We start from the raw sequence: 15,073 nt of genomic DNA, 5'->3' as shown, positions 1-15,073 counted from the left end.
TTTTCTCTAATGTATAAGAAAACCAATGTGTGGGTTGGCCACACCTCTTCTTGAGACTAACCACAGCCCTAAACATGGGTTCCTTAACACTGCATTCTCCCGGTGGGAACTGAGTTTTGACAGTAGTGCCCTGCTTATGTGATGTGGTAATATGAATGGTGCTGTACGGGGGGGAGGGTAAAACTTCCAGTACAGATGTTAAGCCAGTATAGTTGCAGAAGAGTTAAATAGTAAAATAGATTGAATACGGACCTCTGTATTATTTGTCTGTGACGTATTTTGTGACTATGTAGTATATGATATGATTATAACAAGACTATATGTACTTATATTTTGCAGGCCCTTCAACCTTATAAATAATAACAGCAAAATAGTTGAGACACAAAACTATTCTTGCGGTTTCCAAAACTCACCGGTGTCCTGTGTGGTGAATGGGAAGTTTACAGTGAAAAGAGATTTGCCCCCAGTTTGGATAAAGACTGAGCAGACTGAACAGGAAGTAAATAAGCTTATATTTATAACATGGATATTACATACCTCCCAACATCTGGGCTGGCTGAGGCGGGACGGTGTGCACGCCGAAGGCGCGCAGCAAATTTAGGGGGGGCAAATTTAGGCCACGCCCCGTTTCTCGCCGCGGTGGGGGCATGCCTAGCAGCTCTGTGAGCTGCTGGTCAGCCCCCAGCCCCTCTGCCTGCAAGAATAGATGCTGTGCGCATGCGCACAGCATCTATTCACAGACCACGGGGCGGGGGACTCCCAACTGCCCCCCCCGCCGCGGGACACTGCCGGTGGCGGGAGGGACGCGGGAATGTCCCAAAATATCGGGACGTTCCCGCGATAAGCGGGACAGTTGGGAGGTATATTATTACTACATTTAACTGTAAAGTCCCGTACACAAGGGATGCCGCAGGTCTCAGCACATGAAGCAATGCACCCGCTATGTCTGCTAAGCCATCTGTGCTAAGCGGGCTTTTGCCTATTGTTTATAGGCAAATCCCTGTGATCTAGCAGGATAGACATTGCATGCGCTGTCTGTCTCTGCGGGTGATAGCGACTCGCAGGACCACGCATCGCTGTCGGCCAGGGCCATACACACAGAGCGATTTGTACTTCATTTCTAAGCGATTGGGGTTATAGTCGCCACATGTGTATACCCCATTACTGCCATTTGCTGTGTGACCTTTTCATACCCCCACTATCCACGTCGGCGTGGAGTTGAGAATAGAAAGTGTGGCGAGCGTAGCGAGCCACCGAGCCCGAAGCGTGGCGAGCGGACGCGGATACCTTCACAGGTATCCGCGTCCCCTCGCTGGCTTCACAGGTGTCCGCGTACCCTCGTGGGGCTCGCTGCGCTCGCCACGCTTCGGGCTCGGTGGCCCGCTGCGCTCGCCACACTTTCTAATCTCAACTCCACGCCGATGTGGATAGTGGGGGTATCAAAAGGTCGGAGGACGCGTACCGCCACGTTTATAGTGGGGGGGTGGCGTGGGGGTGCATTTAACATTGTAAGCACCCATTAGGGTGCTTATACAATGTTTAGTCGCATCGCATTGTATGGCATTGTATGCCATATACCAGTGGTTCCCAACCCTGGTCCTCAAGTACCCCCAACAGTGCACGTTTTCCAGGTCACCCGGCAGGTGCACTCATTATTCAAATACATTTGAAAAGATCCACAGGTGAAGATAATTATAGCATCTGTGATTCTGTGTGGAGACCTGCAAAACATGCACTGTTGGGGGTACTTGAGGACCAGGGTTGGGAACCACTGCCATATACAATGGCATACAATTGTAAAATTGTATGCCATTGTACAATATTGTGCGATATCACGTCGCATCGCATACCATCGCATGCCTTATGGTATGCGATGGGCGCCGCCAAAATACACAAGTACCATATAGAGAGAATTCAAAATTAAACTTTTTAAAACAAATAAATTATGATGCACAGTAGCTACCAAAGTCACAATATGCCCCCAGTAGCGCACCCAGGTCATGTCTAAAAAATAGTGCCAATGGCTTATAGTGTGCCCCACAGTAGCGCCCTAGTACCGTTTTTGTGCTACAGTATATTTTTTCTTTTATTTTAGAGCACACAGTAGAGCACTGGTGTAAGAATATGCTCCACAATAGCAAATCCAGGTCATAATATACCCCACAACAGTGCCCCAGTTCACTGTTGTGACAACAATTCGATGGGTGACATTCTATGGGATGAGATCTGCTTTTTTTGGCGTTAATTAGACCACAAAATGGCGATATCGCATTTTTCCCTGAAATCGCCAATTTAATGGTATGCGCTAATGGGCTGAAATCGCATAATATGTGCGTTAAGGTATGCGGACCAAAAGTGCGAGATTATTTCGCATTTATATCGCATCCAGATGTTTTCGTATAGGAAAGTATACAAATCGCTTATTTAATGCAATGCGTTTTCGCAAATCGCACTTTTTAGGTGTCTAATTATCGCACTTATTTCAGACCAGGTTCTGTTTGGCGAATTTGCACAGAACTCATTTTGGTCAAGTGCACACATGGTTAATTTCACCACAGGTGCCCTCATTTTCACTCACAAACACCCCTACATAAACCCCAACAGCATTTAGGACACCTGTGAGGGTTTGAAACATGGAGATTTTGCAGAGTGGTTTGGAGTTGATGATTTGTGATGTGGCCCATTTGGAGGAGCTGCGCAGGAGGGAGGAAGCTGCGCGCCAGATCCAGGTAGCCCCCCGACTACTGCGTACCCCACGTATGTATCGTGCTCGGCTCTACCTGGACTCCCTCTCGGATCAGCAGGTTGTGGGGATGTTTAGGCTGAACCGCATTAACCTGTTGGACTTATATGAGCAGGTGAGAGAGGATTTGGACCCTTTTGGGGAAGGCAACTATGCAGTGTCTGGGCTGCACAAATTAATGTGTGGCCTCTACTATTTGGCCACAGGCTCCACTCAGTCTGTGACCTCATGGGCCTTAGGGGTATCACAGGCCACTTTCTCTAAGCATTTCACTCAAGTGTTACTTGATTTAAAGAAGTTGTGGCGGACATACATCAGATTCCCCAGTTCTGAGCAGGAGTGGCAGGACCACAAGTTGGCTTTCTATAGACTCTCAGCATTCCCTTGCGTGCTGGGAGCTATAGACTGCACACACATTGGGATTAGGGCACCGCACGTGCGGGGACACGTCTACGTCAATAGGCGTGGGCGGCACTCCCTGAACGTGCAGGTTGTATCCAATGCAAATTTGAAAATCCTGAGTGTTGTTGCAGGCTTTCCGGGAAACTGCCATGACGCCTATATTCTGAGACACTCAGCCCTCTGGAACAGATTTACCAACCACCAAATGCCAGAGGGCTGGCTACTAGGTAAGTACCTTTCAACATAATACCCTGTCTGTCCCTAATTGTACCTGCTGCAATGTGTGTGTTTCCTCTTTCACAAGCATATTGCTCTTCTACCATTGTGTCCTGTTTGAAAGCAACACATACATTACCATATAAGGCAATCACTTCCTATCTGTGTTTTAGGTGACTCAGGATATGGTTGTGTTTCCTGGCTCATGACACCTTTGCGCACCCCAGAGGGCCCTGCACAGCACCGGTATAATGAAGCCCACATTGCAACCCGCAATGTGGTGGAGCGCACATTTGGAGTCTTGAAGAGTCGCTTCCGGTGTTTGGACAGGTCGTCGGGTACACTGCTTTACCACCCTGGCAAAGTAGTCATGATTATCCAGGCTTGCTGCATGCTGCACAACATAGCCCTGTCCCAACCTGCCTATGTGGAGGAGGAGCATGCAGCAGTCGTTGAGGAAGCCCAACCTACCACACCTCCGGTAGTGAGGGGTACGCAGAGAGGGAATCTGGTGCGCACACACATCATCAGCCGATACTTTTCTGGTAAGCACATGTGCCCTGTACTGCAAAATGTACCTGTGCTGTAAGTGTACTCATTAACTAATGTGTGACCAATACCATCTGCTTCCACCCACATTTAGCCTAATACACAGAGCCCAACGGATGCAGATGGTGGTGCTGACCTATCCCTTGCTGATATCTAGCTTGTAAGTACTTTTCAGACATGTATGAATGATGTATGCAGTCAAACATGTCTCACTGGTGTTGTGGAACTACACGTGCCAGCATGCCCTGACACACTCTAAGCATTACAGTCCAAACCATGAGTGTCAGAGCCTGCTGGAATATGTAGATGCACAACCTTTGCCAGCCAAGGAGATACCCCACACTACTTGAGTGCAATCCCATTGTCATATACCATTGCAGTATTTTAGACTGCACACAATAATTGCTTAAAAAATAATACACAAACACAATGGTATGCGGCTAGACCTTTTTACTTCTGTCTACTTTGTCAGACGCAATCTGCATTTTTGCAGGTGAAAAATAACAACTCTGGGGGCATGTTACAAGATGATTGGGAATGGAAAAAATAATGAAACATATGTAGGAGCTACCTTCTCCCAGCATCAGGCACCCCTACACCACTTCTAGACCCTGTACCAAGCCCACCACGGGTCCTAACACTCCGACGGGGTGGGGAAGTGGGGGAGCCACTTATTGGGGTGCTGGATACACTGCTGAGGGTGGATGCTGTGCCACCTCCCACATTGGCTTCCAGCTGCTGGATTTGGGCCTGCATAGCTAGTAAGGCATTAGTCTGCGCTGTGCATGATTGGGTGAGTGCAGCAATACTTTGCGCCAGGCTGCCAATATGCCTATTCTGCTCCCTTACAGCAGCAGTTAGCTCAGCAAGACGGGTGTCAATGCTGTTAGCAATGCGCACATGAGTGCCTACACCTACCCGTACACTACGTGCCATTTTCCGTAACTGAAGGAAGGTGTTACGCATGTACCCCTGGATATTACCTATTTGGAGGCTTTGGGAGGCCATGAATTCTATCTGTTTTTCCTTGAAATTAACCAAGGAGTTAGCTACTTGGGAAGCCGAAGCGGCTGTATGGGGTGTGTTGGTGGGTGGGGGTGGGTTGGGAGACACCCCACTTGGGGGAAGATCACTCTGTGACGAGGTCTGTATTTCTTCCTCTGCCGCAAAGGTGTCGACTGGTTCAAGAATGATGTCCATTTCGTCTAGCACCATCATTGAAGAATCTGTTTGGTTTGACCCTAGTTGTATAGCACCTGTGGATACAGAGAAGAGGTAAGTACTCATGCATATATAGGCCACACTGTCCTCTATACTGTTTTACATAGGGCTTGAGATGCTGGACGCAAATACCTAGGGGTGTTATGTACTTACACATGTAACATTCACATTAATAATATGTCACATGCGTAGCTCAGATGACATTCATTTCCGTTGCAATGTAGCAACAGAAGTTGAATGTGGTATGAGATATTGTTGAGGTGACATGGGTGTGTGTACTGTATGTGTAATGGTGTGTTTTTTGTTCATTTACCTGCTTCCGCAGATTCTGCAGCAACGGGCCTTCTGGTCTTGGATGCGTGAGCACTTCGGGATTGACAATCTGTAGAAGGATAGATGGGCAGGCATTATGGACCTTGCAATGGGGAAGCATTTTGTGCAAACAGGCATTGAGATGACAATAATGGACAATACCCTTTGGACAAGGACTGCTTTATTTCTTTGGCACCATTTTGTTTTGGAACCCACAGATTTTTCTGTGACATTAATAATATTACACTATTGTACACATGACAACTATTGTATAATCTTTGCTATGTAGGCATGGCAGCTAAACCACCAGTACACCTCTGGGTTTTTGTCCACATACATGTTAGGCTGCTAGAAAGAATGTTACAGTGTTAATCAATATGAGCAGTTGTGGAACTACAAGGCCCAGCATTATCAGCAATTTTAAAGGAGTAGCAGGCAATTTCTTGTGCATGACCTTGCTGGGCTATGTAGTTCCACAGCAGCACTTTACTTAGCATAACAATACAAGTGAACATTATAGTTATAATACATTAGCATGTATGTTTAGGATTGCATGTGGTCACACTTACCAGCTCTAGATGGCGTTTGTGGCCTATCGGTATCCGCCACGTGCATGCCAGGCAGGACCTCAGGGGGGATGATGCGCTTCAGCTTCACCTCATACGAATTGTAGCACACAGTGGTGGGGCTTCCTCCTCCAGTCTTGGTGGCCTCCTCCAACTCCATGGCCATTTTATTCTTCAACTGCCTTTTGATGTCGTTGAATCTCTTTTTCACATTGCGGACCAGGCGCTTGTGCTGACTCACAGCGTTCACCGCCTGGGTGATGTCCTTCCACATAGCCCTTTTGCGCTGTGCAGTGGTCTTGTGGTGAGATTTGCCAAGCAAACGCTCAAACACTGGCAGGATAGCCCGGACAAGTGCTGCATTTTCTTCATAGGAAAAACGCACCTTTCTGCCACTTTTGGTGCGGCCAGCTTCAACCTCCTCCTCCTCATTTTCAACACCAGCCATGTAGCCCTCCTCCTCCATGGCAGTGTCTTCCTCCTCCTCACCACCATCTGCCTCCACCTCTGACATGTGGCCCTCCTGCAGCTGGTGTGGGGTATGGTCAAGGTCTTGGCTGTAGGATGGGGATGCCAGCGGATCCTCCACCTCCTCCTGCTGGGGCTGGACGCCCAGGGCCTGGTGTGGGGCTGCCCTTGCTGTGGCCATGCTGCCTGCCACACTGCTGCCTCTCACACTTGTCTGGCTGCTGCCACTGGTCCCTCTGCCACTGGTCCCTCTGCCACTGCTCCCTCTGCCACTGCTTCCTCTGCCACTCCTCACTCTGCCACTGCTCCCTCTGCCACTCCTCACTCTGCCACCAACACCTGTTCCTGAACGCACACTGCCACTGCTCCTCTCCATGCTCCTTACTTCCTATCAAAGAGTGAAATGGCGCCAATGCCCCTTTATATAGGGGGTGTGATGCATAATGGAGGGGACACAGGTGGGCCAATAGGTTGGGGGGTTCTTACTCATGCGGAGACAGTTTTGTATATCGCACTCCGGTTGGTCCAAAAATCGCACATGACCGGCGGAAGAATTCGCACTATTTTGTTACTTAAAAGCGCACCACTTCGCCGCAAATCGCACCTATTCGCACTTTTCAGCCTCCAAAACGCATCACATTAAATATGCGAATTATGACTGAAAAGTGCGATTTGTAAAAGTGCGATTTGCGGCGATGTGGTGCGCTAAAAAAACATGTGCATTTATGTGCAAGCATAGAATGTCACCCATTGTATTCACGTATGCCCCATAGTGTCCTAGCTAATTTTATGCCCCATAGTAGTTTTATTAGCTAATTATATACAGCTAATTTCATTAGCTAAATATATACAGGGCCGTACTGGACATGGGTACAAGGGGTTCCCCACTGCCTCGGAAACAAGGTGAGGGGGCAGCATGAACAGGAGTCTAACCTGTTTGTGTATGTTAGTGTTAAAAGATATATACACACAATATACTTATAATTTATTTCTTTTTAAGGTGTGTAATAATTGTTTATTTGATCCTTCAATGAGTTGTCACAGGTAACATGGTAATTTGGAAAAGTGCCAATGCATTTTGTCTTTAGAAAGACTTCATCAGGGGATCAATGTTACAATCTTTCAGCTGATATGGAATTTCATATTATCCTTAAGTAGGCAGCAGAATGCTATGCTATTCTGCTGGCCATCCTTGTAGGAGAAAGAGGTCCTCTGAAGAGGCACAAATTGCTGCTATTACTCCCAGATGAACAGATTCCCAACTGTTTCACTGGTAACAGTACTAGCCCTATAGGGATTGGCCTAACAGGCATACCTATAGGTGTATATATATATATATAGATTATACTTATTCCTGTATCAAAAACTCTTTTGGAGAATTTTTGGGAAATTAGGATTAGAAAAAAAAAGGAAAAGGATTTTCATGACCTTCTTCAGGATAATATGAAATTCCATATCAGCTGAAAGATTGTAACATTGATCCCCTGATGATGTCTTTCTAAAGACGAAACACGTTGGGATGTTTCCATATTACCATGTTACCTGTGACAACTCATTGAAGGATCAAATAAACAATTATTGGATGAACTCCTCTTTGCTTCACTGAAGTGACTGTGTATTTAATTTAGGTGCCATACCACTATTGGGGAATATATATATATATATATATATAGCTGCAATACTTGGCGGCACTCAGGTCACAACAAACGTCACTATACCTGCAGGTTCAGGGCTGAAGCTAGGAAATTCCTCACCCAGGGCAAGGTAGTAATTTGGCTTCATGCACGTATGGGTATCACATATAGCTCATGGGGCACGCGACCCCACCTGCTCTGCTAAAAATCTGGCTCCTTAGAAAATAAACATATGTAAAATTCCCACTGGCAGGAATATAAAAAAAAAATATTTTGTAGTCTACATCTACTTCTCACAACAGTGATTTATACAGAAATTCGAATTGAGATGTATATTATATCTATTAATTCCAATAATGCTCTAAAACACAACTGCTAAGCCAAAATCATATACCATGAGATCTAAATAGAGCGACATGTAGCAGCGCTAGTGATAATAACAACGTGGAAAATACAGAGATAAAAAATTCCCATAATAAGAGCTACAATTAAATCATTTTTTGTTGTCAGGAATAAAAAGGTGTGTCTGGGATGCTGTGCAGGTCTGAGACTCACCAGGGTACCCAATGTGAGGGGAAACCTATTCTTTAGCTATTATTATTGCTTTCACTCACATCGAGAGACAAGGTGGGTCTCGAACCGGCGGCCCTTGGCTTCCCAGGCACGGTCATTAGCACTGCGCCACAGTGCTTACCAACAGCTAACTGTAGCTCTGGGCCCCATGAGGTTACTTTACATAAATGATCAACAGCGCCACCCATGGCCAATGCTGGAACTACCTGCTTAACATAAGTGACAAGAGAAGGAACCCCAGTACAACTTTATTGGCCACTAAGGTGCCTGGGACCATTACCAGCCACCTTTCACAGGGGCAGATGTATTAAGCCTAGTTATGTTATAAAGTGGGAGGTGATAATGCAGCAGCCAGTCAACTCCTAACTGACATTTGTCATGCCCAGACTAACTTGACAGTTAGGAGCTGATTGGCTGGTACCAGTGGACGGACTGACAGGGTAGGAGCCTGAAGCTCTTTAGCCAGGGCTGGACTGGTCCACAGAGGTACAGGGTAAGCCACCTGGTGGGCCCCACTGCCTTCTGAAGGGGGGGGGGGAAGAAAAACCTAAGGATCTGGTTCCAGACTGTGCACCTGAATTATGCATGATGCATATGTTACCCTATATTACTCAAGAGTATGGTGCATTCTTTATAGTGCATTGCTGTTATTAATCTGGTACATTAACTATCATACATGCACTAGTAGTATTTACTATATACATGTTTATGAAGAGGACCAGACTATGTTTTCTCTAATGGATAAGAAAACCAATGTGTGGGTTGGCCCACCTCTTCTTGAGACTAACCACAGCCCTAAACATGGGTTCCTTAACACTGCATTCTCCCGGTGGGAACTGAGTTTTGACAGTATTGCCCTGCTTATGTGGTGTGGTAATATGAATGGTGCTGTACGGGGGGGAGGGTAGAACTTCCAGTACAGATGTTAAGCCAATATAGTTGCAGAAGAGTTAAATAGTAAAATAGATTGAATACGGACCTCTGTATTATTTGTCTATGTGACGTATTTTGTGACTATGTAGTATATGATATGATTATAACAAGACTATATGTACTTATATTTTGCAGGCCCTTCAACCTTATAAATAATAACAGCAAAATAGTTGAGACACAAAATTATTCTTGCGGTTTCCTAAACTCACCGGTGTCCTGTGTGGTGAATGGGAAATTTACAGTGAAAAGAGATTTGCCCCCAGCTTGGATAAAGACTGAGCAGACTGAACAGGAAGTAAATAAGCTTATATTTATAACATGGATATTACATACCTCCCAACATCTGGGCTGGCTGAGGCGGGACGGTGTGCACGCCGAAGGCGCGCAGCAAATTTAGGGGGCGTGGCCTGCTGGAAAGGGGCGTGACCTATACTCGTGGCGCTCTCGCGAGGCCACGCCCCCGTTTCTCGCCGCGGTGGGGGCAAGCCTAGCAGCTCTGTGAGCTGCTGGTCAGCCCCCAGCCCCTCTGCCTGCAAGAATAGATGCTGTGCGCATGCGCACAGCATCTATTCACAGACCACGGGGCGGGGGACTCCCAACTGCCCCCCCCCCCCGCCGCGGGATACTGCCGGTGGCGGGAGGGACGCGGGAATGTCCCAAAATATCGGGACGTTCCCGCGATAAGCGGGACAGTTGGGAGGTATATTATTACTACATTTAACTGTAAAGTCCCGTACACAAGGGATGCCGCAGGTCTCAGCACATGAAGCAATGCACCCGCAATGTCTGCTAAGCCATCTGTGCTAAGCGGGCTTTTGCCTATTGTTTATAGGCAAATCCCTGTGATCTAGCAGGATAGAAATTGCATGCGCTGTCTGTCTCTGCGGGTGATAGCGACTCGCAGGACCACGCATCGCTGTCGGCCAGGGCCATACACACAGAGCGATTTGTACTTCATTTCTAAGCGATTGGGGTTATAGTCGCCACATGTGTATACCCCATTACTGCCATTTGCTGTGTGACCTTTTCATACCCCCACTATCCACGTCGGCGTGGAGTTGAGAATAGAAAATGTGGCGAGCCACCGAGCCCGAAGCGTGGCGAGCGGACGCAGATACCTTCACAGGTATCCGCGTCTCCTCGCGGGCTTCACAGGTGTCCGCGTCCCCTCACGGGGCTCGCTGCGCTCGCCATGCTTCGGGTTCGGTGGCCCGCTGTGCTCGCCACACTTTCTATTCTCAACTCCACGCCGATGTGGATAGTGGGGGTATCAAAAGGTCGGAGGACGCGTACCGCCACGTTTATAGTGGGGGGGGGTGGCGTGGGGGTGCATTTAACATTGTAAGCACCCATTAGGGTGCTTATACAATGTTTAATCGCATCACATTGTATGGCATTGTATGCCATATACCAGTGGTTCCCAACCCTGGTCCTCAAGTACCCCCAACAGTGCACGTTTTCCAGGTCACCCGGCAGGTGCACTCATTATTCAAATACATTTGAAAAGATCCACAGGTGGAGATAATTATAGCACTTGTGATTCTGTGTGGAGACCTGCAAAACATGCACTGTTGGGGGTACTTGAGGACCAGGGTTGGGAACCACTGCCATATACAATGGCATACAATTGTAAAATTGTATGCCATTGTACAATATCGCGCGATATCACGTCGCATTGCATACCATCGCATGCCTTATGGTATGCGATGGGCGCCGCCAAAATACACAAGTACCATATATATATAGAGAAAGAGAGAGAGAGAGAATTCCAAATTAAACTTTTTAAAACAAATTAATTATGATGCACAGTAGCTACCAAAGTCACAATATGCCCCCAGTAGTGCACCCAGGTCATGTCTAAAAAATAGTGCCAATGGCTTATAGTGTGCCCAACAGTAGCGCCCTAGTACCGTTTTTGTGCTACAGTATATTTTTTCTTTTATTTTAGAGCACACAGTAGAGCACTGGTGTAAGAATATGCTCCACAATAGCAAATCCAGGTCATAATATGCCCCACAACAGTGCCCCAGTTCACTGTTGTGACAACAATTCATTGTATTCACGTATGCCCCATAGTGTCCTAGCTAATTTTATGCCCCCTAGTAGTTTTATTAGCTAATTATATACAGCTAATTTCATTAGCTAAATATATACAGGGCCGTACTGGACATGGGTACAAGGGGTTCCCCACTGCCTCGGAAACAAGGTGAGGGGGCAGCATGAACAGGAGTCTAACCTGTTTGTGTATGTTAGTGTTAAAAGATATATACACACAATATACTTATCATTTATTTCTTTTTAAGGTGTGTGATAATTGTTTATTTGATCCTTCAATGAGTTGTCACAGGTAACATGGTAATTTGGAAAAGTGCCAATGCATTTTGTCTTTAGAAAGACTTCATCAGGGGATCAATGTTACAATCTTTCAGCTGATATGGAATTTCATATTATCCTTAAGTAGGCAGCAGAATGCTATGCTATTCTGCTGGCCATCCTTGTAGGAGAAAGAGGTCCTCTGAAGAGGCCCAAATTGCTGCTATTACTCGCAGATGAACAGAATCCTAACTGTTTCACTGGTAACAGTACTAGCCCTATAGGGATTGGCCTAACAGGCATACCTATAGGTTTGTATATATATATATATATATATATATAGATTATACTTATTCCTGTATCAAAAACTCTTTTGGAGAATTTTTTGGGAAATTAGGATTAGAAAAAAAAAGGAAAAGGATTTTCATGACCTTCTTCAGGATAATATGAAATTCCATATCAGCTGAAAGATTGTAACATTGATCCACTGATGATGTCTTTCTAAAGACGAAACACGTTGGGATGTTTCCATATTACCATGTTACCTGTGACAACTCATTGAAGGATCAAATAAACAATTATTGGATGAACTCCTCTTTGCTTCACTGAAGTGACTGTGTATTTAATTTAGGTGCCATACCACTATTGGGGAATATATATATATATATATATATATATATATATATATATATATATATATATATATATATATATAGCTGCAATACTTGGCAGCACTCAGGTCACAACAAACGTCACTATACCTGCAGGTTCAGGGCTGAAGCTAGGAAATTCCTCACCCAGGGCAAGGTAGTAATTTGGCTTCATGCACGTATGGGTATCACATATAGCTCATGGGGCACGCGACCCCACCTGCTCTGCTAAAAATCTGGCTCCTTAGAAAATAAACATATGTAAAATTCCCACTGGCAGGAATATAAAAAAAAAATATTTTGTAGTCTACATCTACTTCTCACAACAGTGATTTATACAGAAATTCAAATTGAGATGTATATTATATCTATTAATTCCAATAATGCTCTAAAACACAACTGCTAAGCCAAAATCATATACCATGAGATCTAAATAGAGCGACATGTAGCAGCGCTAGTGATAATAACAACGTGGAAAATACAGAGATAAAAAATTCCCATAATAAGAGCTACAATTAAATCATTTTTTGTTGTCAGGAATAAAAAGGTGTGTCTGGGATGCTGTGCAGGTCTGAGACTCACCAGGGTACCCAATGTGAGGGGAAACCTATTCTTTAGCTATTATTATTGCTTTCACTCACATCGAGAGACAAGGTGGGTCTCGAACCGGCGGCCCTTGGCTTCCCAGGCACGGTCATTAGCACTGCGCCACAGTGCTTACCAACAGCTAACTGTAGCTCTGGGCCCCATGAGGTTACTTTACATAAATGATCAACAGCGCCACCCATGGCCAATGCTGGAACTACCTGCTTAACATAAGTGACAAGAGAAGGAACCCCAGTACAACTTTATTGGCCACTAAGGTGCCTGGGACCATTACGAGCCACCTTTCACAGGCAGACAGATTTATTAAGCCTAGTTATGTGATAAAGTGGGAGGTGATAATGCAGCAGCCAGTCAACTCCTAACTGACATTTGTCAAGACCCAGACTAACTTGACAGTTAGGAGCTGATTGGCTGGTACCAGTGGACGGACTGACAGGGTAGGAGCCTGAAGCTCTGTAGCCAGGGCTGGACTGGTCCACAGAGGTACAGGGTAAGCCCCCTGGTGGGCCCCACTGCCTGCTGAAGGGGGGGGGGGGGGGGAGAAAAACCTAAGGATCTGGTTCCAGACTGTGCACCTGAATTATGCATTATGCATATGTTACCCTATATTACTCAAGAGTATGGTGCATTCTTTATAGTGCATTGCTGTTATTAATCTGGTACATTAACTATCATACATGCACTAGTAGTATTTTCTACCAATGTGTGGGTTGGCCACAACTCTTCTTGAGACTAACCACAGCCCTAAACATGGGTTCCTTAACACTGCATTCTCCCGGTGGGAACTGAGTTTTGACAGTATTGCCCTGCTTATGTGATGTGGTAATATGAATGGTGCTGTACGGGGGGGAGGGTAGAACTTCCAGTACAGATATTAAGCCAATATAGTTGCAGAAGAGTTAAATAGTAAAATAGATTGAATACGGACCTCTGTATTATTTGTCTGTGACGTATTTTGTGACTATGTAGTATATGATATGATTATAACAAGACTATATGTACTTATATTTTGCAGGCCCTTCAACCTTATAAATAATAACAGCAAAATAGTTGAGACACAAAATTATTCTTGCGGTTTCCTAAACTCATCGGTGTCCTGTGTGGTGAATGGGAAATTTACAGTGAAAAGAGATTTGCCCCCAGTTTGGATAAAGACTGAGCAGACTGAACAGGAAGTAAATAAGCTTATATTTATAACATGGATATTACATACCTCCCAACATCTGGGCTGGCTGAGGCGGGACGGTGTGCACGCCAAAGGCGCGCAGCAAATTTAGGGGGCGTGGCCTGCTGGAAAGGGGGCGTGACCTATAGTCGTGGTGCTCTCACGAGGCCACGCCCCCGTTTCTCACCGCGGTGGGGGCATGCCTAGCAGCTCTGTGAGCTGCTGGTCAGCCCCCAGCCCCTCTGCCTGCAAGAATAGATGCTGTGCGCATGCGCACAGCATCTATTCACAGACCACGGGGCGGGGGACTCCCAACAGCCCCCCCCACCCCCGCCGCGGGACACTGCCGGTGGCGGGAGGGACGCGGGAATGTCCCAAAATATCGGGACGTTCCCGCGATAAGCGGGACAGTTGGGAGGTATCTTATTACTACATTTAACTGTAAAGTCCCGTACACAAGGGATGCCGCAGGTCTCAGCACATAAAGCAATGCACCCGCAGTGTCTGCTAAGCCATCTGTGCTAAGCGGGCTTTTGCCTATTGTTTATAGGCAAATCCCTGTGATCTAGCAGGATAGACATTGCATGCGCTGTCTGTCTCTGCGGGTGATAGCGACTCGCAGGACCACGCATCGCTGTCGGCCAGGGCCATACACACAGAGCGATTTGTACTTCATTTCTAAGCGATTGGGGTTATAGTCGCCACATGTGTATACCCCATTA

At 46.1% G+C, this 15,073-nt stretch overlaps 1 protein-coding gene and 1 long non-coding RNA gene across 3 annotated transcripts in view; one reads left to right on the top strand and one right to left on the bottom strand.

Moving 5' to 3' along the window:
- Positions 1–15,073, top strand: part of LOC146009372 (uncharacterized) — a 172,478-nt gene that overhangs the window by 99,133 nt on the left and 58,272 nt on the right. The window lies entirely within an intron of this gene.
- On the bottom strand, positions 441–7,147 carry LOC146031287 (uncharacterized). The gene is made up of 4 exons (XM_083158439.1): positions 6,013–7,147; positions 5,445–5,513; positions 4,829–5,166; positions 441–488 (listed from the first exon to the last, which is right to left on the bottom strand). The coding sequence occupies exons 1-4, from the start codon at positions 6,851–6,853 to the stop codon at positions 441–443; spliced, it is 1,296 nt and encodes a 431-aa protein (XP_083014565.1). The 5' UTR covers positions 6,854–7,147.

The sequence above is a fragment of the Crinia signifera genome, chromosome 1 (assembly GCF_055691185.1).
Source record: "Crinia signifera chromosome 1, ASM5569118v1, whole genome shotgun sequence".
Taxonomy (NCBI): Eukaryota; Metazoa; Chordata; class Amphibia; order Anura; family Myobatrachidae; genus Crinia; species Crinia signifera.
This window is presented reverse-complemented; position numbering and strand designations above follow the sequence as displayed.